Source organism: Candoia aspera, chromosome 1 (assembly GCF_035149785.1).
Source record: "Candoia aspera isolate rCanAsp1 chromosome 1, rCanAsp1.hap2, whole genome shotgun sequence".
Taxonomy (NCBI): Eukaryota; Metazoa; Chordata; class Lepidosauria; order Squamata; family Boidae; genus Candoia; species Candoia aspera.
Genome location: NC_086153.1, coordinates 42,921,417 through 42,947,343, shown reverse-complemented (window position 1 = coordinate 42,947,343; position 25,927 = coordinate 42,921,417). Strand labels below are relative to the sequence as shown.

At 40.2% G+C, this 25,927-nt stretch overlaps 1 protein-coding gene across 1 annotated transcript in view; it reads right to left on the bottom strand.

Moving 5' to 3' along the window:
• THADA (THADA armadillo repeat containing) overlaps positions 1-25,927 on the bottom strand; it is a 145,503-nt gene that overhangs the window by 62,370 nt on the left and 57,206 nt on the right. Inside the window, exons 23-26 of the mRNA XM_063302892.1 lie at positions 20,615-20,747; positions 19,219-19,332; positions 18,620-18,742; positions 13,457-13,548 (exon numbers count right to left, since the gene is read on the bottom strand). Coding sequence (XP_063158962.1) covers positions 13,457-13,548; positions 18,620-18,742; positions 19,219-19,332; positions 20,615-20,747 — 462 coding nt within the window. The remainder of the gene's footprint in view (positions 1-13,456; positions 13,549-18,619; positions 18,743-19,218; positions 19,333-20,614; positions 20,748-25,927) is intronic.

Here is a 25,927-nt window from a genome sequence, read left to right as displayed (position 1 = left end):
GGGAAAATGGAATCATGGAAAAAAAATAGAGCAAGGAGTTAAATTTGTGTACCTTGGGAGGAGGTTTACAAAAGAGGGGAAGATGGACAGAGACATCTGAAAATGAGCAAACAAGGGCTGAAAGACAGTATGGTTAGTCCTCACTTAACGACCCTAATTGGGACCAGCAACTCCATCACTAAGTGAAGTAGTTGTTAAGCGAAACATCACATGACCAACCACCTTAGTGATAGTAGTTCTGGCAGTCCTTGTTGCCATCATTAAGTGAATCCTGTGCGGTCGTTAGGCGAAGCCCAACCCAACTGAAGACATTCCCGGCTTGGTCTCTCCCAGCCCTGAACCTCAGTTCTTCCAAGGCAAAGGACTACCTCCCTTGCAACTCCCCTCTCCTGCCTATCTCCCCCCCATCTCTGCCCTTCTGGCCACCCTACACAGCATGGACAAAATGAACAGGCTGTTGTATTCCACTGTCACACCTACCCCCAGTTACTCCTAGCAGACATGTTCTTCCTTCTCTCTGCTGGGCTTGCCACCACTGAGGTGTGCAGCCTCAAGCAGAGAGAAGCTCAAGAGCAGCACGGCAAGCAGCCCCGTTGTTGCAGCATGACAAGCAGCCCCAAAGCTGCAGCTCGGCAAGCAGCCCCAGAGCCCCTGAGCCATGGCACAGCAAGCCCCAGAGAAGCAGCTGCTTAGGAGCCCACTGCCTCCTGCACACCATCAGCAGCTTACTGAATGAGAAGCGCCCTGCATCACTTGCCCAGGCCCATCTTGCCCATGACTTTGCCACCACAGGAACAGTCTTCCAAGAGCCATGCCTCCTTGAGTGGCCCCCGTGCCCTGGCTTGATACTGGCATGCAATTAGGGTGGGGGAAACAGAAAAAAATATGCCCCAGCACGACAAGAAGGCCCAGCCCCACGGCAAAGGATCATTCTGGCCAGCAGTGGCACATGACAAGGCACAGCAGGGCCCCTTCCCTTCCCTTCCTGGCAGGGCAGGGGCATATACTCACCTGCCTGTAGCTCTCATCAGCCAGCCTGCAGGACGTTCAATGGTGCCTCCCTACACATGGCTGGGATGGTAAGTCCAGAGGAGGGGAGGCAGGTGAGGATGACAACAAAAGTCAGCTAGGGGCATAGTGGGGCAGGCAGTTGTAAATGTGGGTGGGTTCAAATTTTTATCACATGATCATGGGGGTGCTATGACAGTCCTAAGTTCAAGGACTGGTCACAAGTCCATTTTTTCAGCACTATAACCTTGAGTGGACACTGAATGAATGGACATTAAGCAAGGACTTAGGTAATCGGGTAACGATGGTAATTGGGACCCACATTTCTATTGCTAAGCTATGTAATTGTAAAACATGACATCACGTGACCATGCTGCTTAGCTATGGCAATCCTGGCAGTCCCCATTGCTGTCATTAAGCAAGGACTGTGAGTCATTAAGCAAGGACCTCACATGACCACAACTTGCGACTTCCTGCCAGCTTCCAATAAGCAAAGTCAGTGGGGAAGGGAGCAGGAAGAGTCATGGTCACAACAAGCCTTTCCTTCTTAGACAGCTTGCAAGCAGGCCAGTGGGTGAAAACTATGGGCAGGCGAGTAAGTGCTATGGAGTGAGGGTGGGTGGATGGGTTGCTATGGATGGGCACACAGGTGCATCCTACAGGCAGGCAGGCAGGTGCGTGGATGCTATGGGCAGGTGCAAGTGCAGGCAGGCATGCATGTGAGTGCTACAGGCAGGGGTGAGTGGGGGCAGGTGGGTAGTGAGTTTTACGGGTAGACGCAAATCAGATTGCAAAACACAGCTGTTTAACACATTAGTCATAATGACGTAACATTAGTGTTTGCTTAACACTAATTATACTCCCCAGTATATTTTATCTCAGAAAAACACATCAAGTTTATGCCTTCATTAGCTCTCAGTATTTAAAATAAAAATTACAAAGACAATTATGAGTGTCATTGTACAAGGGAAAAATGAATGCGAATATAGTATTTTTAAATAGTGCATTTAAAACAGAAAAGTTATATCTCAATACAGTACTTCATATGTATACCAGCAGCAGGAAATTCTTATTTTCATTCAGTTAGTTTCCCCCACTGCCCAAGATAAAGCCCAAAGAATTGTAGAATAACTTATGATTACAGTGTCATGCTCCCAGATCAAACATTCCCAGAACATCTGATCCAACTCGCATGCATGATTGGAGTCAACACGTGTTGAGACTTGCAAGTCAGCAGAAGTGGGAGGGGGACAAGCCGGGAGTGTGAAAGCATCTTGTTTGGACTATCTCTGGCATCCAAGGTCAAGCTGCCGAGCCGCTGCAGACATCTGCCCAGAACTGAACTGACTGGCATGGAAAGGGGGGCTGCATACTGAAGAAGGGGGACGGGGTGAGTTCATTGGGCTGTTTAATTCAGGGGAAGTGCGGGAACTTCTATTCGCAACTTTTTCACTGCACTGCACACTACACTCCATTAAAGAGATTTCTACTTTAACCACATATGAATCAAATTTAATGGTAAGCTGAGTAGGGCAGTCATCACATACATTTTGTATTACATTCATGGAAATTCAGTTAAGGAAGGCATGAACAGACTCTGTATAGGGCATTTATATAGCTCTCTTCAAATTCCTTTGCATCTAGCAACTTCATGGCTGATTAGCAATTTTAAAGAGAGACTCCCATATGTAATGCTCTTGATCATTATATTTAACTACCTCTCAACTGACAATATCTGGTTTAAATTCAAGCAGGCTTCAGGAACAGAAAAAGTAGAAAATCCTTCTCAGGTAATAGTGGAGAGCAGGAGCAACAGCTACAATTAGAAAAGCATTCAAACATGGGAAGCTGAATTGGCATCAGTGGCAAAGGGTTGGAATAAAAGAGAAAAAGATTGAACATGTTTAATTTATTGAACAAAACTCTACCTAAACTAGGGTTCAACTTTATAACCATAGCTCAGATATAGGGCACATTCCTTCCATATGAAAGACCCCATTTCAATCTTTGAGATCTTTAATTAAAAGAAATTCTGACAGAAAAACTGGGCTTGATAAACCTGTTACATAGCAGTATCTTATGTGTTGTTTTTCCATCATTTGAGTTCATATAAAAGATTGTATAAAGTATACCTTCCTTATTTCTCTCTCTCAGTGGTGGATACAGAAGGATTTTCTAATGACACTTTTTCCTAAAATAGCTTAAAAAATTCAAAGAAGTACATTAAAGAAGATAAACGAATGTATCTATTCAACAACTTAGCTTCTACTGTGACAGTACAACTTCTTCAGTTTTGTCCTCTAAAGCTAGCTTAATTTTACAATTTGCTCAACAGCTGGTTTAAAGACCCAGTGTTGCTAGGCTCTGTAAGATGTTTCAGGACTCAGGTATCTAGCAATATCTTTTCAATACTGCATTTGTAGATTGAATATAGAAAGGAATTTCTAGCAACCTGCTGCTATCAGCTGAATTCCAGGAACATCCCTTTATCAAAAAAGGAAGAAATAAAATACAGAAAAACTGACAGATGTTCACCAAATAAAGAAAACCAAAAAAGGAGTTTCATATAATACTCACTGCAAAAAAGATTCAGATCAAAGCAGTGTTAGAGAATGTTTTCTGTTTAGATAACATACTTGAAATGACTAGAGGATTTCTGTGTTCATGGTCAATTTGTACAGAACCTAATAGTATAAAAATAGCTATAGAAAAATATGCAATATTTGAACATGACTATTAACCTTTTGAACAATAAATAGTGATAGGTTTATTTTATTTGTTAGGAGACTAGCATGTCTTACTTTTCCAGAGAGTAATAGAGTAATAGATACTGAGAAAGCTTTATTCTAGTGTTGCTTCATTTTATTTCAGTTACAGAATTGCTCACCTTTATTCCATGCATGCAGTTTGTGATAACATAGGCTTAAATATCTTCAGCTGACTAAACACAACCCTACTTCTATTAAAGTATTCATTGCTGCATGATCTCCTCTGATCACGATGGCTAAGCATTGAGAAGTAGTTGAAAATTGAAGTGTGTACCCTAGAATAACCTTAGCAAACTCAGAAGGAAAATAAAACCTCCTGGTTTGTCTTTTTCTATTTCCTGTATATATTGCAGGAGGAGAGCCATGTTAGCCTATAGTCAGTGGCAAAAAAATCAGAGGGTCTCTACTAGTACCTTTCCCAACTAATTTGTTTCTGGGTCTTGGTTGTGTTAACTGAGTTTCTTGGCTGCTATGTTATTTTATGTTATTTTTGTTGTTTTTAAAGTTGTTGTTTTTTTTACTATGTTCTTACGCTGTTTTTTAACGGTTAGCCACCCAGAGTCATGCATGGGTGGCCATATAAATTTAATAAACAAACAAACAAACATCAGGAATTGAAAGCAGAGCTCTCTTCAAAGGGATATTCTACCTTGAAACCAGTGCACTAAAAAGTCATATTTGAGAAGAACAAGTTCTTATGGCAAAAAGTGCTTTCTTCAGAAATATTACTTTCTACAGCATCTGTAGGCCATTACCTATCGATATTTCAGTAAAAGTATACCTTGTACTAAAACAGAAGAGAATAAACTTTTGAAACTTTAATGGAAAGCTGAAATATGGTTTTAATCCAAAAGTAAAGAAAAAGCATCTTCTGGTAAGAATTTAATGGTAAAACGTCTGAAGAAAGAAAAGTGTCTTCTAAGCTGCATGCTTCTTTATTGAACATGAAACTCCAAGCAATTTCCTGTCAATCTGCTCCAACTAGACCCAAGGAATCATCGGACTGTGAAAGTTCTGGCATAGTGATGAAAAATTGCAATAAACAGTAACTATGGAAAGTTCCATCTTTATGCAAGCTGCCTGGAATTTTGCTGAATTTTAGGGACAAAATATACTTATTGAGATGTCAAAGAAGAAACAGCCATAGATGAAAATATACTTGAGCTATTTTGGAAAATGCCAATATCAGATGTGCTTACAAATCAATAAAAAGTCACTGAAAAAGATAATACCTTTTATTATTTTATTCTATTCTTTGTGCATGTGTAATAATTTATAGTATATTTAAAATATTACATTTGTTATGTGTTTTCAAATATTTTCTTATCTATATAAATACCATATTTTCAGATATTACAATGCAACTCTGAATCTTTGGTCTTTAATATCAGCTATGCTTTATCTTATGATTTACTCAACTACAAAAGTCCAACTGCAAACTCAAATAGATGTCATGCTCCCCGATCAAATGTTCCCAGAACATCTTATCGTACTCACACCCATTTTGGTACAATGCATGTCAATCTGCGAGTCGACCAGCAAGGCGGGGGGGAGCATGGTTGGAGTGTGAATCATCTTGTTTGGGCTAGCTCCTCGCACCAGGGTCATCCACGAAGAACCATTACAGCCACCTGCTGGCACGAGAATGAGGGGGGGCATACTAAGGGGGCAGTAGGGGGGAATTTGGAGTTACTGTGATTTTTATTTGTAGAAACATGCAGGAAATTTCATTCGCAACTTTTTCTCTGTACTGAATGCTTTGCATTATTTCTCTGTACTGAATGCTTTGCTTAGATTTCTAAGCAAAAGCTTATGAGTCGCAATTGAATGAGTGCATGAGCGTTCCAGTCATCACAACAGACCAAATTCACATTAATTTGCTCAGACAAAAATATAAACTGCCTTCTCTGAAAAAGTGAGACCTAAAATGAAGGTCCATGAGAGCCAACTCCTATATGTTATAATTATTTTTTTCCTATTCTTATACTGATGTTTTATTTATAGTTTACATGGAACAGTAAAATTCATAAAGTAGTTAACAGAATGGAAAATTTAAAAAAAAACTGAGAGTAGCAGGTAAGGGCAATATAAACCACTCAGAGAAAAGAACTTGGGAAACAGTCTCTCCTTGGTGCTAGACTACCTAAGTCTTCCTTAGAAAAGCATTCTCAGCAGGTATTCTACCAGAGAATTCTTTAAAATAGTTAAGAGAGTTATATAGATTGTATTACATAAAAAAGCAAGTGTACAACATTTTTGTTTAAAAGAATTTGAATGTTTGGAAGAAATTACACATATCTACAGGTAATGTAAATGTGTGTGTGTGTGTGTGTGTGTGTGAATATATATATATATTTTAAAGGCACTGAAGTACAAGCTGAAATGAAATGCAAAAGTGTGCTGAACAAAGATGTGACCTTCATGTGGAACAATACATCCAGCTGAATTGTTTAAGTAGATACTGCAAAACCTAACATTTTATCACCAGTAAAGTGGTATTTCATTAGCAATGTATGTAGCTACATCTATGCAAAAGTTACTGATTGTGGGACTGATTCTAGTCCACATCAACTTCAACAAAGATTTGAGATAGGCTGCAATATGGCAGTAATCCAGTGGTATTGACTTTAGAGTAATTATAGTTGGGATTCTGCTGAACTTAACTGTGGGACACATCTTTAGAGAAAACAATTTAGGAACTATTCCTACATTGTCACTTTATATTAATTCACAAGAATAATTCAAATTTATTATGCCAAGAAAAAGAGTGTCAGAGAATGTAGAATGGTAATTCAATGCCAGTAAAATGAAAAAAGACTGATGAATGTGGCATTTGTTTTTCAAGGAACAGCAACATGCTTAAATACCAGAAAGCAAGCAACATTGCTTAAGTTCATTGACTTGGGAAAACATTCTTTTATACTGCATAGTTCTAAAATAAATACTTTGGGGAAACAGAGAGCAAGCTATTATACCTTGGCTTCCATTTTCTTTCAGACAGAAACTGCTAGAGCAAACATTCCTAAGGGTTTACCTTGCCTGTCTTTCTATAAAGTTAATAACCGAGCTGCCAGTCAAGGCATATATAAATACAGTAATGCTTTCTGCTTTAGAAGCTCTCCTATTTACAAGAGCAGCCAGCCAAGATTCTGAAATGACTGCATGGTCTGTTGGCTTTGATCTATTTTATACCCCACTCTTTCAGTATCTGTTAGTTTGCTATTTATGATATCTGTGTGTATTTAGGCATAAGTAAAGCCACTGTGGAAAGCCAGCACTTCTTAAGAATATCAATGATGAAGGGGATAAATAAATCAAGTGGTGCAGAGGATTTTTTTAAAAACACTCCAGATAAAGTCATTTGTGAATGCAGGAGACTGATCGCATTATTTTTCTAATGTTAAAAAAATAAAGCTTAGCAGTATTATTTAAGCATATGCTAGCTTTGTAGTTGTACAAACACCACACATATTGCATTTAGTGTCTAAGAAGCTCCCAGGATATCAAAACTAATCTCAGCTGACTTACAACTGCGATTGGAGCCTTGGAAGAATATCACAGCTTTGCTACCAAACAACCCCATCTTGGAACAACTTTGTGGTTTGCGTTCTCAAAGAGCTCTCTCTAAAAGTAAGGAACAACTGCCGCCTGTCAATGTGGTAACTTTAGGAAAGATACAGAAGGTTCTGTCCTGCAACTTTTCAAAGGAGATTAAGGAGCAATCATACTCACAAGTCAGAAATTTGCCTCCACACAAAAAGCGATGTTTAAAGAAGACCCATTGTACTATAGACAGTTGAGCAGCAAATAAGAAAATTCAGTGAGAAATATTGGTTCAGACTAAAGAAAAACAAAGACGAAAAAAGCTCCTTGCTAAATCAACAAGTGATTAAAGATGCATTAACCAGAAAACATTCCTGTGATACTATGATTGGGGAAACTAGAAGAGAACTGAAGGGGAAGCTGATTCTCACTCCGAGGGACGTTATGAATCCCTTTTGAAGAAAGGAAGGTACAAACACAAACTCTCTGCCTAGAACTTCACAAGGTTCCAAAACTTCATCTGTATAAGAATAGATCCCATTCCCATATGTGCCTCTATAGAAAGATCTCAAAGAGTAAATAGAAGTGTTTCAATAATGGAAACAATAGAAACAAGCTATGAGGTACTGGACTTGCTTTTCTCTAGTAACACTGCTCTTAGTACCAATGACTAATTTTAGTACCAAGGGAACTTTCAAAGATCTCTGTGCTATGACTAATCTATTGGGCATGATGAGGATAAAACTGCTTACCTTCATGAGAATGTGAATGCTACTTCTAACACAGTACATACCGAGGTGCCCAGTGCACCAGCTGCTCTAACTGAATGGGATCATTTTTAACTACTGAGACCTGAAGATGTGGAGAGGGTGAATCAAGGTGCTCTTGAAAAAACACCAGTTACCTTAATCTTTTTCAGACAGAGTTCGGGGACTAAATTTGCCAAATTATATCCTCCAAGGGACAGAAACTTGAAGTTTAGCTTTCAGCAGTACTTTTAGGCCATCATCCACAGTATTCTTCTGGATTGTTTCTGTAAATTACTTCAGTGATACTACGTGGCAGTTCCTGCTTGCAAGGACAGCCTCGAAGAGTAATATTGGGTGGCTGCAACAGTAGTATTAACTACTGCATTTTGCAAATTATAAAAGCCCTATTTTATCCACAAAACAATGTAATATCTAAAAGAGCCCATTCGGGATGGTCATAAAAGTTTTACAGCTAGGTATCATCAATATGATGATAACATACCTATTTCTCCATAACATCTGAATTAGAAGCGGTATATGGCTGAACCAGTTCACGGACACATTGACTAGATGGGAATACGGCCATTATTATAGTGCCCCTTGCCGACTAGTGAGATAGGCTGGGAAAGGGGACACAGTGGATGTGGGGGTGATGCTTGGGTTCCAACAGCGCTGAGTGTGTGAGCTGAAGTGCTTGGGAGCCCACCACCTCCCCGAGGTTGACTGGTTGTGTCTGTGGATGCATAAGTGGATGGAGGGACCCCTAACCAGGAACTGTGGAGGTCTGGCATTGGGGGGAAATGGAATTAGAGGCTCTGGGGGATTTAGGGCGGGCTATGCTATTCAGGTGGTGATGGGGCGGGGGTGTCATGATGGGAGTCAGAGGGTGGGCCATCTGCAGGGAAGATGCCCCGTGTTTGATACCAGTGGCGTGTTCTGGCCCTCTGTACTCAGACCCAGGTCCTCGTGGTGGCCCTGGCTTGCAGCTGTTGCTCCTTAATGCCAGGCTGGTTAACAACATGGCCCCCCTCATATGTGATCTGATCACTGAGGAGGGAGCAGACCTGGCGTGTATTACCAAGACTTGGCTGGGCCCTGAAGGGGAGGTGCCCCTATCAGAAATGTGCCCGGCCGGGTTTATGGTATGGCACCAGCCGAGACCCCAGGGCAGGTGGGGAGGGGTGGCTGTTGTTGACTATGGTATCCTGTTAGGTCAGCTTAGGGAGCTGGGGGTGGGTGACACAGTTTTGTGCTGGTTCACCTCCTTCCTCCAGGGCTGGTCCCAATCAGTGTTGACAGGGAGCGAGAGATCCAGCCCACCGCCCCTCCTTTGTAGGGTGCTGCAGGGTTCGGTACTCTCCCCACTTTTTTTTAACATCTACATGAAACCGCTGGGTGAGATCATCCATTACCATGGGATGAGGTATCATTAATATGCAGATGATCTCCATCCTGGGTGATGTAAGTGATGCTGTGACCACCCTCTCTCGGTGGCTGGAGGGGTTCGGATCGGGAACAACAGGCTTTGGAACCCTGGTAAGACGGAGTGGCTGTGGGTTGGGGGTCCCTCTGTATCTGGGAACTTACCACCTTTGGTTCTAGATGGGGTCGCAGTGCCCCAGACAGACCTGGTGCAGAATCTGGGAATCCTCCTGGATTCACGGCTCCTGCTCAAAGAGCAGGTGATAGTCATGGCCAGGAGGGCCTTTGCTCAACTTCGTGTTGTATGCCAGTTATGCTCCTTCCTGGACTGAGAGGCCCTCCGGTCAGTTACTCATGCCCTAGTCATCTCCCATATAGACTATTGCAATGCGCTCATGGGGCTACCATTGAAGAGTATCCGGAAGCTACAGCTGGTTCAGAATGAGGATGCACGAGCAGTCTTGGGTGCCCCAAGGATGGCACATGTAACACCTTTGCTGCAGGAGTGGCACTGGGTGCCAGTTTGCTTCCAGGTTCAATTCAAGGTGTTGGTTATGACCTTTAAAGCCCTACATAGCATGGGTCCGGGTTACCTGCGGGACCATCTCATTCCCATTACATTGACCCGTCCTACCCGGTCAGGCAGAGAAGGCATGTTATGGACCCCGTCCATGAGAGACTGTCAATTGGCGGGGCCCAGGAAGCGAGCCTTCTCTGCCGTGGCCCCCGCCCTGTGGAACACTCTTCCCCCAGACGTGAGGCAGGACCCCTCTCTCCTGGCCTTCCAGAAAGGGTTAAGGACCTGGCTCTGCCATCTCGCTTGGGGCAGGAAGGGGGCTAGTCAATCCTGGGGGTGCCTAGTGCCTTAAAGTGGTTCCCGTGTACTTATGAATTTAAATCAGAACTTTTAATATTACCATCCTGGATGCTATTTTATATTTATATTTTTATTTAAGATATCTTGTTTTTATTGTATTTTAATCACTTTTTAGCTTTACTGTAAACTGCCCAGAGTCCCTCTTTTGAGGGAGATGGGCAGTCACAAAATTTGATAAATAAATAAATAAATGTGTAATCCAATCTGGTAGGAATTATAGTTCTCAGGGGCAGAATTTGGGGAATGTGCCTGTTCTATATGGTATTTAATTTATATTCCACCTTTCATTCAAGGTGGGATACATAGTACTCCTCCTATTTTTCCACACAATAACCTGTGAGGTAGGTTGGGCTGAGAGAGAATGACTGGCCCAAAGTTACCTAAGGCTTCCAAAGAGAAGGGTGGACTAGAACCTGGGTCTCCTGCTCCTAAGTCCAATATTTAACCATTACATCGCTCTGGCTGCACTCCCTCAGAAACAATACATGTGTAGTTTGATGCTGCTGCTGGATCATCACTATCAATCGAGGCTCAACTGAACTTTAAAGTCAACTGGCATAGCAACTACAGTATACCCTTTTCTGGACAGAGACTGTTCACATACTAGAAAAGTCACACTTATATTACTGTAATGTGCTGTATATTGATCTGCCCCTGCATTTGATTTGGTAGCTGATGCAAAATGCTGTGGCTAGGTTGTTGACTGGAGCACCTGACCATGCACCTACATCTCCACTGAACCAACTGAACTGGTTACAAATAAGATGCTAAGCCAGATTCCAGATTTTGATTATGATATTAAGCACCTAAATAACTTGCCTTTGCCATTACAGACATGACTGATCGCTCAACTCATCAGTACAGCGCTGTACCTCTAGATTATTGATATGAGGCACACACAGAGTACTGTTAGTTTGCTTGGGATAAAACTAGGTTTTGGTTACATTTGTGGCAAACATAATCAGTATGCTCCTTACCATCAACAGAGAATGCAGCATATGACCCAAGAATAATTAAGGCTGGTAGCCTATACCTTCTCTATCTGACTGAAAAGCATTACGTGAAAGCCTCGACTGACTACAGCTATAATGGGTGGTGAAATTCAACATACATGGGCCATCTGGTGATGTCTTTGGTTGTGACTTGGAATATAAGAGGAGTAAATATTAAGAATAGTTATTAAATTAAATAAATCAAAGAATGAAATGAAAGCAAAGCAAAATAGATGTTTCCTTTGAACCAACAGAAAGGGAAGGATGTAATAGATTTAAATGAAAGAGATCTAATCTTGTGAAATGTAGTTATACAGTATATGCAAGGAAAAGGTGTTATAGGTTTAATTATGAATGAAAGGAATTAAATGGGTATCAGAAAGAATGAACTGGTATCTTCTACATTATAGGTGTATATGAAAGTAGGGATCCCATAGGTTGATGACAGTTGCATGTTACGTTTCAGGGAAACAGGAAAATCAGGTTTTAGGAAAAATTGTGCAAATATTCCAAATGTGATCCAAAAGAAAAATTACTCTCCAAGATGACATAAATGAATCAGTGGGAATAAGACAAGGGAGTATAGCAAACCATTTGGAGGCCCACGAATGAATGAGAATGGTGACTGGCGAGTATCTGCTTAGAAGAAGATCTGTATTTTGACTACATCATTTAAAGATATGTCTGTTCATACATTAACATGGCAAAGACAATAGTATAAAAATATAATTATTTTCATTGTTTATGATCAACGACTGAGAGAAGTAAGGATGATGAGGGTCAGAACACATCTTGCTAGTATTACGAGATAAAGAAATGAGAATTAAGTAGAACTGCAGGAAGAGAAAGTACAAGTTCCATAGGAAAAAGTACTAGAAGACATATTGGTCCCATTTCTTGGTTGTATTAACATCTTACATTGTTTACTTGGCAGCCACGTATATTTATTTTGTGTTGTAACTGTTTTAATTGTAATTGTTTTATGGTTTTATGGTTTTTATCGTTGTAAGCCGCCCAGAGTCACTTGCTGAGATGGGCGGCTATAGAAATTGAATGAATGAATGAATGAATGAATATCCATCCATCCATTCCAACAGAATGAATGAAAAGTGGATGTAAGGAAAGCAAATGTAGTGGCTGTTTGGAACAGAATGAAAAGAATTATATTACAGAGTTCCACAGACGTGTATGGCATCACACTAAGGGGAAGAATGATAAAGAATGTTTAGTGGAAGGATGAAATGAAAGAGGCTGTAGAGGAGGAAAAAATAGGCAAAAATGAAGATGAGCAAAAGGCACTGTATAACATGTATATCAGAAAAAGATGCTTGCTAAGAATGTGGTCAAAGAGACTAGCACATGGCTAAAATTAAAACAGGCAGGGAAAATTTAGACCAATTTCAATGGAAATAAGAAGTGGCTGAATTTTTTTGTGAAAACCGAGGCAATTCAGTAACAGCATTCTATGATGGAAATAAAGCGTGTGTGAGGGAAAAAAAACAGAACATTTGGTAAATGATTCAACATTGAGCAGGAAGTAAGACAAGGATATGTAATGTCCCCTTTATTCATAATATGTAGTCCCGGTAGCCACTGTTAACTGAATCCCACAGTCGTAAGGCGAGGCAACGTCCTGCCCGTTTCTCATAACTGAGTCAGTGGGGAAGCCAGCAGGAAGTTGCAAGTCCCAAGCAACTTGCAAGCAAGCTGGCAGGCAAGCAAGTGGCTACTGGAGGGAGGCTTGGGGAGGACATGCAGGAGGCACGGCAGGGGTCAGGGAGGGTGTGCAAGGGTTATGTGGGGGTGCACAGCAAGGGTCAGCTTACTATTTCTTACTGTATCTGTTCTTTGTATAATTAAAGGGTATAATGGAATGCACCTGAATAGATATTAATTCTTGGGACCATTGTTGAAAGAAATCCCCAAATTCATTTATTTATTTATATTTCAAATTTTGTCACCGCCCATCTCGCACAAAGCGACCAATCCTTTGGTAACATTATGCTTCATATATAAATTTATTGTAATCAAAGTTTCTAAAACTGTTCTTGATTATGACACATTTTACAGAAATATTTCTTACTGAAATGAACATACCTGTTCTTTTTTGAGCTCTCGTCCTTTCCTCTCTTAACTCCAAATATTCTCGTAATGAGGGTGCTAAAGAGAAGCGTAGATGAATTTCTCACCTAATATATTGAGCAACACAGCAAGTATTAAGATTGGGTTTCTAATATGCCATTTAAGCTTCATATACCACATTATTGATTAACAAGCAATGCAATAAGGATTTCCTACTTTCTTCCTAGCCCTAAGAGCATATTTTGATGGCCAAGTGTTTAAGAAAAAACCCACATTTTTAAGAATTTCATCATGCACTTTCCTAGATGATGGGTATCTAGTAACCAAGGGAGATAATCACCTACAAATATCTGTTTTGGCACATAAAGTTGCTGTCGACTCATTATACTATTCTGATACTGATTCTGATATTAGAATCTCTTATTAAATATGCAACTCTCTCCCCATTTTTTATTACAATCAGCACGTGGGAGAAATAATTATCATGTTGAATATATACTTACATTATAGTTCAAGATGTAATTTGCACCTCCCAAGAGGGGGAAGGGGGAATATTTAACCTGGGCCAGCTGTCAGGGCATAGCCTATGTTTCTCTTACCTTCAGGAGCTATTCTTTAAATACCTACTTGGTTTTAGAGGTATAAGCCTAACAATAAGAGTATAAGAGTTCTTGTCCTGTGACTCTTAGCTACCTAAAGACATTTCCTGTTTTCCCATTTCTTTAGTTACTACACTGGGTTTTGTAATATTTGGAGTATGAAGCTTTACCACAAAAGATAGTATTTTATATAGAAACAAGAACTACCATCAGTTACATTTCATACTATGTTTTATATTATAGTTTATATAGCTCTAATTTTATTAGCATTTTATAGTACATCTAGGTACATCTCTCTCAGGTTGCTCATTACAACTCATTGTGAATAACAGAGATTAATCTTTATAAAAGAGAATTTAGGTTTTTACATCAAAGTACATATGCAGCCCAGAATCACAAGCTTCTCTTTGCCTTTTAGTTAAAAGATCAAAGTTTTGGGATATCAAAAGGGGAAATGTCTCTGATGCCCTGGAATGGTCCTCTGGCCTCTAATGTGTCATGAAGGTCTTAGATAAAGTAACTTTTAAAAGTTACTTTAAACCCTGTGGAAGTTTTTGTTTTTTTTTAAATCCCAAAGAAAATGGGAAAAATACACCAGTTCAGTTGAATGCTCCCTGATAACTAGAGAAATTGTCAAGCCATTGATTAATCAAAGGAGCTTGGGAGAAAAAATATGGATTTTTTTTCCATTTAAGCTAAAGTAGCAAATTAAAGCAGTACAATTTTGTTACAATTTCATTTCATTTTTTTTATTCAAATAATATTCCATTGTTTAAGAACTTCCTATCAGAATTTAAGGACCTTTTAACAAGACCCAGTTTGGTGTAGTGGTTAAGGCAGCAGGCTAGAAACCAGGAAACTATGAGTTCTAGTCCTGCCTTAGGCATGAAAGCCAGTGGGTGACTTTGGGCCAGTCACTCTATCTCAGCCCTAGGAAGGAGGCAATGGCAATCCACTTCTGAAAAATCCTTGCCAAGAAAACTGCAGGGACTTGTCCAGGCAGTCTCTGAGAATCAGACACAATTGAATGTAAAAAAAAAAAAAGTACTACAAAAATTTGGGGCAATGACAAAAGAAATAATACAGACCTATTAAGTCCATAGTAAAGTATAATAAGCTAATTTCAGAGCTGGATATCCGAACTAGTTCACTGTTTACTATTGGCCAAAGTGGTAAGTATATAGCACAAAATAAAGCCAAACTGTATGTTGCATTGATTTACTTTTGTGCTGCATTTGATGGGAATAAGCTTTGGATTAAAATAGTCAATTCCACTATTGAACAGCAATATTTAATTTGGATAAAATTCCAATATACATGCAAGATTTTCATGAAATGGTTTTCTATCTGACAATATCCCAGTTACTTGTAGTGTCAAACACAACTGTGTCCTTATACCAATACTATTTAATTTACTGTAAATGGTAGTGTTTTAGATTTGACAGGAATGCCACACTCTGTAGTTCAAGTATGTGAAAGAAGCCTTACTTGCTTTATGCTGATAATGTGATTCTTTTACCTCTCAGTCAGATTGGCATGGGTAGTTTATAACTGGCCTTTGACAATTATTGTCAAGGAAAGTAACTAAATATGAAAATGCAAATGTTACCAACTTTTTAATCAGCACCAAATGTAAGTGGACCACTGACTCATTCATTGAACAAATGCCCACATATTGTTATCTATGTGTATTATTTTCCTCATCTGGCATTTGATTGGCTCATTATAAAGCTTTGAAGGTAAATTATGTCGCCCATAAAGAAGGCTATTACATAAATGCAATCAATCCTTCATTAATTGAAGCAAGGTTGGTTCTCTATTTCTGTATAGCACTAAAAGCTGGGGTAGGCATGTCTCATTGATAAGGACTCCCTTCAAAATAAATAGTTAGGAACCATTCTAATATACTGCTTACCTCTCTCCATTCTGAAACAGGCATATTTCTAGTCAAATCAAGTTTCTCTATTAGAATGTTTAATTTTGGTCTCAGGTTAAGATCACCTTGAGATAACAGATTGTCTGAATTGTCTTCTGGAACATATGAAGGACTGGTCTAAGAATAGTACAACACAGTTCCAGGGTTTGGGCCATCAGAGTTTGGTTTTTTATTAGCCTTTTTTCACTTTAAATCATTTTACAGAAAAAACAACTATATAAAATCAAGGTGTATGATACAGCCATCCAACATGGCCTACAGTATCTAATAAAAAGACTGCTATATGGTAATGCTGTAATGAAAAACAATTCTGATTGTGAAAATTATTTGAAAGGTATTTCTCCCCTTACAGGAATTTCTTGATATGATTAAAAAGGCAGCAAGTGCCTTCAGCTTTACTTGAAGTACACGATGGTTATTTGTGATCTTTGTCAATGCCCTTATGCTTAAGGATGCTGCAGAGGATATTCCTCATTACTTGTTATTTTGTAAAATATGTTCAGCAGTTCATATAAAATATTTAGTCTCAATCCTCCTGAGAAAGAGGACTGGGTTGATTCCAGAAATTCCACTTCCTTTTTGCTCTAATAGTAAGGCAATCCTTATGGCTGTGGAAAGATTTTCTCAGGCAGATGCTCAAAGCAGTGGCATCTTCTGGCTAATGCCTATAACCGAATATATTTTATAGATCTGCTTAGAACAGTCTCTGATCTGTTCTAAGCAGATATATAAAAGATGTCAGATTTCTTATTTGGCTGGTGATCTCTTTTTTCTGACCATCTACAGGTAGTCCTCAAGTTACAACTGCAACTGGGACCGGAATTGCTGTTGCTAAGTGATGTGGTTGTAAACTGCAACATCATGTGACTGCATCACTTATCGATGGCAATCTAGGCAGTCCCAATTGTTGTCATAACCTCAGTTGCGTGGGTCATTAAGCAGAAAGCCAGGAAGTGGACACGGTCCCAGTTAAAGAGCGTGGGGGTGCCGCTGGGGGAGACCCTGGGAGGCCTGGCTCAGCCTGTGCACAAGTTGGGGGACAGGAGTGCTGTGGTGCAGCGCAAACTCAGGAAGGCCAAGGAAAGAGGGCGTGGGGTGCTTGTGTGAGAGTGCAGGGAGGCCAGGGAAAGAGGGTGCAGGGTGTGTGCATGCATGCAAGCATAGGGAGGCCAGGGAAAGAGGGCACGGGATGTGCATGAGTGAAGAAAGGCTGGGGATGGGGGAGGCTTATTCAAGTGGTTTGCAGTCTTCCCGCTGATTTTGCTTGTGGGAAGCCGGCAGGGAAAGTTATAAATGGCCATCATGTGACCACAGGACACTGCAACCGGTCATGTGAGCTGGTTGCCAAGAGCTCGAATTTTGTTCATGTGACCACAGAGGTGCTGCAGTGGGCAGAACTTTGAGGACCAGTCATAAGTCCCTTCGCTCAATGCCGCTGTAACTTCAAATGATTGCTGAACGAATGGTTGTAAATTGAGGACTAGCTATATGCACATAAACCTCTTAACTGTGGTTTCAGTTTTTTTGTATTTTAATCTTATTATGACTTATGGGTAAATCACAACATTTGTGACTTCATCTTAATAACTCCCTAAAATATCTTGGCATACTGATCCATTATGTTTCTATCAATTTTTAATATATATGTTGACATTAGGTGTCTGCTGCTTTCAGCAGCCTACAGTGCATAACAGTCCCATATGAAGTAAACTGTAGATTAGAGATTGTGAATAAAACAGTTTAAATATACAAACAATATGACCTTATTTAGACCATAGGTGAAGAACATCTGGCCATGTAGTTTCCCTATGCATACTTGCAGGATCTCACTGGAAGCTCTGTCTTGCACTTTTCAGAGAACAGCACTCCAATCTAGCAAGGAAGGGACCGAGTCCTTTCCTCCATGGCCATACTGCTTTTTTTTTTCTATGTTCAAAGTTACAGCCCCTTTCTGAATTGACAGAGAAAAAAAAAAGTAATCTGCTCATGGGAAAGATGGTACATTTCTTCTTGAATTGCCAAATCATTTGCATTCTTTGTCATGCATAGAGAAGTAGGAAGCTCCTTTCCTTATGCACAGAGAGCTACTGTATGTATATGCATAGTATACATTTCTGTGAATGTACAGAACATGTGACACAGAGATATGTTCATGGTCTGTATGTAACTTAACATGATTCTGAAATGCCAATGAAACCAGTAAAAAAATACTGGCTAAAATTATTGTTTTAATTGGCTAAGCAGCAATTGAAAATAACAAATAAATGTTTAAAAGTAACTGGATTTTAATTTCAACAAACCAATTAGAAGCTGCATTCTGTGTCATAAGATAATGGACCTCAATTTTTTTTCACTCAGATAAATATTTAGCCTTCAGTACAAAAAGCTAAATAAAAATCAGATCAGATCAAAAGTTAGTGGATATAAGAGCCAATTTCAGTGGTTTTCTATGCTGTTTGATAGCATTTTTCCTATGCTAGCATGTTAGCTATATACCCAGCACAACTTCCATCTAATTTATAAAAAAAATATTAAAAAATTAATCAGATATTATAATGTTATAGAAAACCATAATCCATGGTCTGGTCACCATTAACACAAGGATTTCCAACTTAATATACTAAAAGTAAAGGATCAACTTACTGCCCAGACAGAAGAAGTAAAACCTAATATTGCTGCTCGCATTCCATCTGCCACATAAGGAATGATGTTTTCACCTAAGCGGGTATCCTTGAATAAAGCTCTCAAGATATTTAATGCATGAACCTGGGGGGGAAAGTTAATATAAACTACTTTAGTCCTGGAAATGTATCACACAATTATGGATGTCAACTTTATTATAAAAAAATATGAATGGGCTGCAAGTCCTAATCAGTAGCCTCCTGTATCTCACAATCATTCCACAGGAGGACTCATAACTTAAGGCCCTTGATATTTAGATTTGGCCCCCAGAGTCTCTCCACAATTTAATTAAAATTGGATGGAAGATGAGAAATTTTAAGTACAGAAGGAGGAATCATATCAAATTTAAATTCTGCTCCCCCCATCCTCCTTTGATTTTACCCTACTCTCACTTTCTCCTTGTATTCTAAGGATCCAGCCAAAAATAGAAAACCAGTTAACAAGAGTGTGGATCCCATAAAATCAACAGAAACAAAATCCTAAATTAATAATGATACTTTTACAGACTTTCTACTCTGAATTAACAGAGAAAGAGATAGAAAGATAGGGAGATATATTACCTGAGAAATTGTGCTTGTTGGCATATCTGAAGGTAAAGCTAAGCTTATCAAACTTTTCATGGTCATTTTTAGTAGGCCTGCTTTACCTTTCTTTGGTTCTGAAGCTAGCAAAGCCTAGAATTAAAAAATAAAATAAAATGATATAATATACATTTCTCACTTTTATTACACTTAAACATGACAACTTGGAAATATCAAACATAAGCTTCAAGTTTCACAAAGTAGAAAAGGAATATTTAAACATTTCAATCAAGCAAAATGCAGAATTGTGATTTGCATTTCAATGGGCATTTATGTCATACTCATGCAGAATTCTCATACAGTATTTTTTTGGAAAATGGAGTAATCAGTTAAAAAATTAAGAAGTTCTTTAAACTGATTATGTTTAGGACAAAGGAAGTAGAAAATTGTAAGAGCTATTAAAAAAAATGTATCACCAGCTCTATAAATGCTCATGTTGTCTGCAGAGATGGATGAGAAAATACAGCAAGTAGAGACCATTGTTCAACATTTGGGCCATAAAAATGGCATCAAAATAGTAATTGAATCAAATACTAAATGGAAAACTAATATTTGGAAGAAGCAGGCAAAGACACTATGAGAAAAGCTGCAGATCAGTCTTTGTATCTATGTGCACATGTGTTTTACATTTCAGTATCTTTAAGTCCTATTTTGTACCCTGTCCCATCTCAGAGAACAAGTTTCCAAAATCCATGGAGAAAACTTGCATTTTATTCTTTATTCTCCATCTAGATTACTTATGTCTATAACTACAATTATTAGAATTATAATTGTATGTTCTCTGAAGATTTTTTTTACTTTATTTGTGCTTCAAAACTCTTTGACTGAAAGTAAATGGTGTATAGGTAGTTATCAAGATGTACATTTGCTATTGTTTAAAAGGTCCCCAGTAGAAATGTATTAGGAAATGGTCTTGAATTCATTCTCCTAAGTCATATTTGCAATCAATATGTAGGACTTCAGAGAAGCATTTGACAAAAAGTGCCCATTTTGTGGGCAGAAGGACATTGTATTTCATCTAAAATATTACTAGTAACAACTCAAAAAGGCTTGCTGGTCCAGTTAAGCTTCACAGGTCTCTCCAAAGTATTGACACCATTAGAATAATCCTATCATCAGAAGATGTCAGTCCATTGCTTTGCACTGATTTATCCTCTGTACTTTCACAAATCAAGTTTATTGGACTGCATACTTGCATATTTGGAATTGGTTTCTTGGTTTGTATGTGGATTGAAAATAAAGTAGGTATGTAAACTGAAAAACAAGCATCCCAAACTGACAACCTCTTAGTATTTAACTAATAAATACACCATGTGCTTCTCAAATGATCCAATCCACAAACTGTAGTCATATCAAGCTCAAATACACATGGTACCTGTATATAGAATGGAATTCCAGCGCTGCGTCGAGTGACACACAGTTTAGATGAAGGATCACTGGTTTTAATTTCTTCCAGAACATTGTATAACCATTGCTGTGGCAATTTGTGTAGATCTTCATTATTACACCTATTAAGAGTAGGAAAAGAGATGAAATGCTAAAATTCAAAACTGCAGAAATGTGCTACAAAATGCTTACTATTTTTCTTATGGTGTATTTGATATAAAAGGCCTGAAATTTTGGAAGAAGTGGTGGATGAAGGAAAAGTGTTAGGTTATAACTTATAAGAGATAAAAATTGAATAGACCTCACAAGATTCCCTTGGCAGCTCCATCATTGCCCAACATGATGTTTCTTATCTTTACAGATCTGCATTATTAAAGAGCTTCAAGTGACATCAATTTTGTCTCCACAATTGCTATTCTCTTACAATGCATATTTTTCTTTAATAGCTAATTGGTAAAATCTGAAAATTCAGGGCAGTGCATTTTGGAATGGCCAATTGTCATCCTTTCCTGATACAAGACAAGACAGCATTTGATCCTCTGTGTTTAAGGTAAGGTATTCTTAGAGAAACAAAGGCTGGTCACTTGAATTATACTGTAGCTATGACATCTTGCTCCTCATTAACAAACTGTCTTCTAATATTCAGCAACACATAATCACACTGTAAATGTGCCTTCATTCTGTAAAGTTTAACTGTTCTTGTGTTTTCTTCAATGGAACTCTTTCAACTGACCACCTCTGGATCTCTCCTTTATAATTTGTCATTTATTTGTTTATTTACTTACAGAATATATATGGCCACCTATCTCATATAATGATTCTAGGTAGCTCACAACAATCAATAAAAACAAGACACCAAACCCCAGACACCAAACCAGACAGGCTCCCAGCTCAACCACCCTGCTAGCCCAAGGCTTGGGGGAAGATCCAGGTCTTCATGGTCATCATAAGTTTTCCTGTGTGCTTCCTGTTTAGTATTTGGAGAGCTAGTTTGGTGTAGCGGTTAAGGTGCTGGCCTAGAAACCAGAAGACTGTGAGTTCTAGGCCTCCCTTAGGCATGAAAGCCAGCTGGGTGACTTTTGCCAGTCTCTCTCAGCCCAACCCACCTCACAGGGTTGTTGCTGTGGGGAAAATAAGAGGCAGAAGTATTAGGTATGTTTGCCACCTTGAGCTATATATATAAAAAGGTAGGATAAAATTATTATATTATTATTATAATTATTATTATTATTTGCAATGCTAAATAGAGATCCTGCTAATAGTGCTGGCCATTATTCTGTCCCTCCCAAAGATTACAGTAAGGTGTCCACTGTGTCCATATTTATGGAGTTCTGCCCGTTCTTTTACAATGGATGGAAAGTTTGAACACTTGTATTTGCATCTTGCAAAAATAGTATGACATCTGGCTTTTGCATCATGCAATCTGGTTGGGTAAAGATTGGCTATAGTTTAGGAAAAGAAATTTTGATGCTGAGGAATTCTATGATCTTCTCTGTTTGAAGTATTTCTCAACAGATTACAATTACTAAACCATTCCACTTTCTTCTAATCAGCTTTTCTATCTCAAACTTTCCTCTGGAAAGTCTTCAAATGATGTGCTTCAATGCACCTTATAATTTTATCAATAAAATTTCTTTTTCTAGAATAACCTACCCTCAATTCTGTTGCTCTCTCCTAAATACAGATAAAAGCATCCTGCTACATGTATCAGTGTTCCCAAGATCACTAATACTGTGGTCCTTTTCACTGGTAAAACATTTTTCTTTCCAAGATTACTCTACCTGATAGTCAGCCTTTCAAAGTGGACCAAGACAGGAAGCAGGCAGTACAAGTATTACAGGAATGCTATGTTATTGTTCTACAGCAGTGTTTCTCAGCCTTAGTAAGATGTGTGGACTTCAACTCCCAGAAATCTCTAGCCAGCATGCTGGCTGGGAGATTCTGGGAGTTGAAGTCCACACATCTTAAAGTTGCCAAGGCTGAGAAACATTGTTCTATGGTATATTAACGGAATCTTGAAAGACAGCCAGAATATTCTTCTCCCCCATCTTATATCAAGCACAATCAAGACAGAATTTGAGTTTCTTTCTCATCCCTACTCCATCCCTAGGACTGAGTTGACTCTGCCTTTGTCTTAACTGCTCCTGTGTACCTTCTTCAAGGTTATCTATGCTTTTCTCTACATTGATGGACTGTAGCCTGTCCTCCTGAAAAATAAACTGTGGCAATAAAGTAATTTTCTACAGACAGTAGAAGCATAGCCTTATTACTGCCCTTTTCTAAGCTCCCCAAAACAGCCTGTTTTACACATGTTGTCTGCCTTTCACCAATCTTCAACTTATTAAGGAGTACATGAAATCAACATGCCTCTTGAAATACTAGAAAAACAGAAATTATAATTTTCATTTGTGTATGGGAGTTATATCTCACTCCATCCCCCTACCATGGAAAGCACTCAAGGCAACTAAATAGAAAAAATAGTAATAATTATAACACAATTATTTAAAAGAGCTTAAAATAGAGCCCCAACTTCAGCCAGAACTTTTTTACATGACAAAATTCTGCCCAAATAAAATTCAAATTCCTGGAAGCAGCCATGGAAAAAGTCCTGTTGATGATTGTGGGTCCAATAAAAGAGCATTTATTGTAGATTTAAGTCAGCAAAATGAAGAGGGAGAAGGTAAAAAATGAGCTATATTTTCTATGTTTCAATCTAGATTTTAACCCTAACCTATTATCTTGTCAAGTGTTTCTTAAAATAAGGATAGGAACCCAAGTGTCATGTTCACCGTTTCAATGTTCCTGGTACATCGTAACGTTTCGCATGTCATTTCCCTGATACGTGTGTAATCTCGGGAGGGAGGAGGATTCCGCTTCGGGGAGTTATCTGTTGGCTGCTGGTTTGGAATGTGTTTGGGCTATCTCATCTGTTCAAGGTTGCTTTCCCAGGATCAGTGGAAAACGGTTACCAGCACCTGGGAGGGGGGTGGCTGCTGCAGTTGGGCAAGGGGAGGGATTACGTTTCGAGCCGAGGGTTTTTAGTTTGTATTTGGCGCGCTTTTATTCATTCTCAGCTTTCTCTGTATTTGCATACTATTCTTTTAATAAATCAGATATCATTAAGTACCTGCTTGTGAGTCTGAGTATATCAGGATAGGCAATCATTACATAAAGCTGAGAATCCTAAAATTTTACCGTTAACATCCTTCCAGAGTAATCTGTGAGGAAATAAAGTTAGCGATGACTGAGCCTACTCCTTACTCGGGAGAAAGTGAATACTCGAGTGCGGGGGAGCCGGACTCCACGGTAAAGAGAAGGAACAAGGTCCCTACTCCGGAGTCGGAGGACCTACCGGAGACTTCGAGTTCCAGTCCAGCGGAAGGGAAAACTGTGAAATCTAAAGTGGTTAAGAAAGCAGAATAATCTCCGGCTGAGCAGGTGACGTGGGATGAGGAACAGGGAACCCTACCAGGGACGTCAAAGACGTCTTGGAAGCAGAGGTACCCACTGTCCCCGAACGTAGCCAGGACCGATAAGAGAGGGTTGGAGGACTCCGAGACCCCTGAGAGGTCACAAGGGTGGGAAGCCAGGATACAATCCCTGGAAGAAATGATGATGAAAATATCATTGGTGTTGTGGGACCAGGACAGAGGGGGAAGGGAGCATCGCTCCAGACAGTCGTCCCCATCTCCCCTCCCCCCTCGGGTGTGAGGAAGAAGGATCGGAGGAGGCATCGGGTGGGATCACCATCCCACAGTCCCAGACGTTCGTCCCCATTGCCCCCACGGAGTTCAGAAGACAGAGGAAAGATAAGGATGGGGAGAGAAATCCCAAGGTCTGGGTTTCAGATTCCCCCCCCCCCCCGCCCGAGAGGGAAGATCCCCGGTGTCCAAGAGAAGGGCTGGGCAGAAGGAGAGGAAGAGGAGCCCACAGGGCACAAGGTACAGGGATTTCACTGTCAAGTTTGATGGGGATCCTGCTAAGCTGTCATTTTTCCTGACCAATGCTAAAAGCTATATGGAGGAGTTTGGGCGGCTGTTTCCTTCTGAAAGGGCTAAGATAAATGCTGTGGCCACCAAACTGAAGGGGAGGGCGGCTGATTGGTTTGTCCAATTAACTGAGATGGATGCCCTGGAATTAGACGACTTCGAAGAATTCCTGTGGGCACTCAAGTTGCATTTTGCTGACCCGTTGGCTAAAGAGAAAGCCAAGGTGGCTCTGAGGGAACTGATCCAAGGATCAAGGTCTGTTGCAGATTATGCCCTAGAATTCCAAGCCTTAGCTGCAAAGGTAGATGATTGGTCGCCAACGACATTAATAGAAATGTTTAAGGATGGTCTGAGACCCGAGTTGCTGAGATGGTCATTGGGAAGGGCAGATCCTACTACCCTATACGACTGGGTCCAGCTAGCTGGGAATGTTGAGCAAGCCCACGCTAAGTTTGCACAAAGCAAGAAGGGTCCCAAGCAAATGGCTATGATGAGAGCGGCCAAGTCCCCAGGCACCACAGGCAGAACGGGGCACACGGCCTGGCAGGAGGAGAAGGAGAGCCGTTTTGCAAAGGGGCAATGCCTCCGATGTGGGAAGGAAGGACACCGAGCAGCGGTGTGCCCGAAAAGAAAGACCGAGGAGCGTCTGGGAAAGTCGTCAGGGAAATCTCCCTCCTTGCCCAGGAAGATGAAGGCAGCATTGGCTGAGACCGAGGCTGAGGACATTCCTTTCGTTGGGGACGAGGGGGAGCCCGAGCTGTTCCAGCCGGCGGGAAACACCAGCCACCTGCTTTAAAGGGCGCCGCTGGGCAGGTGGTAGAGGAGGGGCGCAACCACGTTTCGGTGAGTGGCAACTACCCCACACTGACAGTGAAGGTGAAGTTGGGCTCCCGCACAAAAACGGTGGAAGTGTGGGCATTGATCGATTCAGGGTGCTCACGTTGCTTAATGCACCCTGATGTGGTGGATGCTTTGGAGCTACCCAAGTTTCCGTTAAAACGGCCCATGATTTTTACCCAACTGGACGGGACTACGGCGGGGGGAAAGCCAGTCACCCATTCCACGGGCATGGTGGCGTTGCAAATGGGTAGCCACCGGGAGGGGCTGCCTTTCGTAGTGGCGCCAGTGGGGGGTCCTTTGGTCATTTTGGGGATCCCTTGGTTGGTCCAACAAAACCCATATATAAATTGGGTGCACAGGACTTTGACTTTTGGGGATGGTTTCTATCAAGCTCCTGAAAAAGACGACGCCTCAGAGGCCGCAGTGGGGAGGGCGGCAGCCGCAACTCCGCGTTTTGCCGCCACCCCACTAGA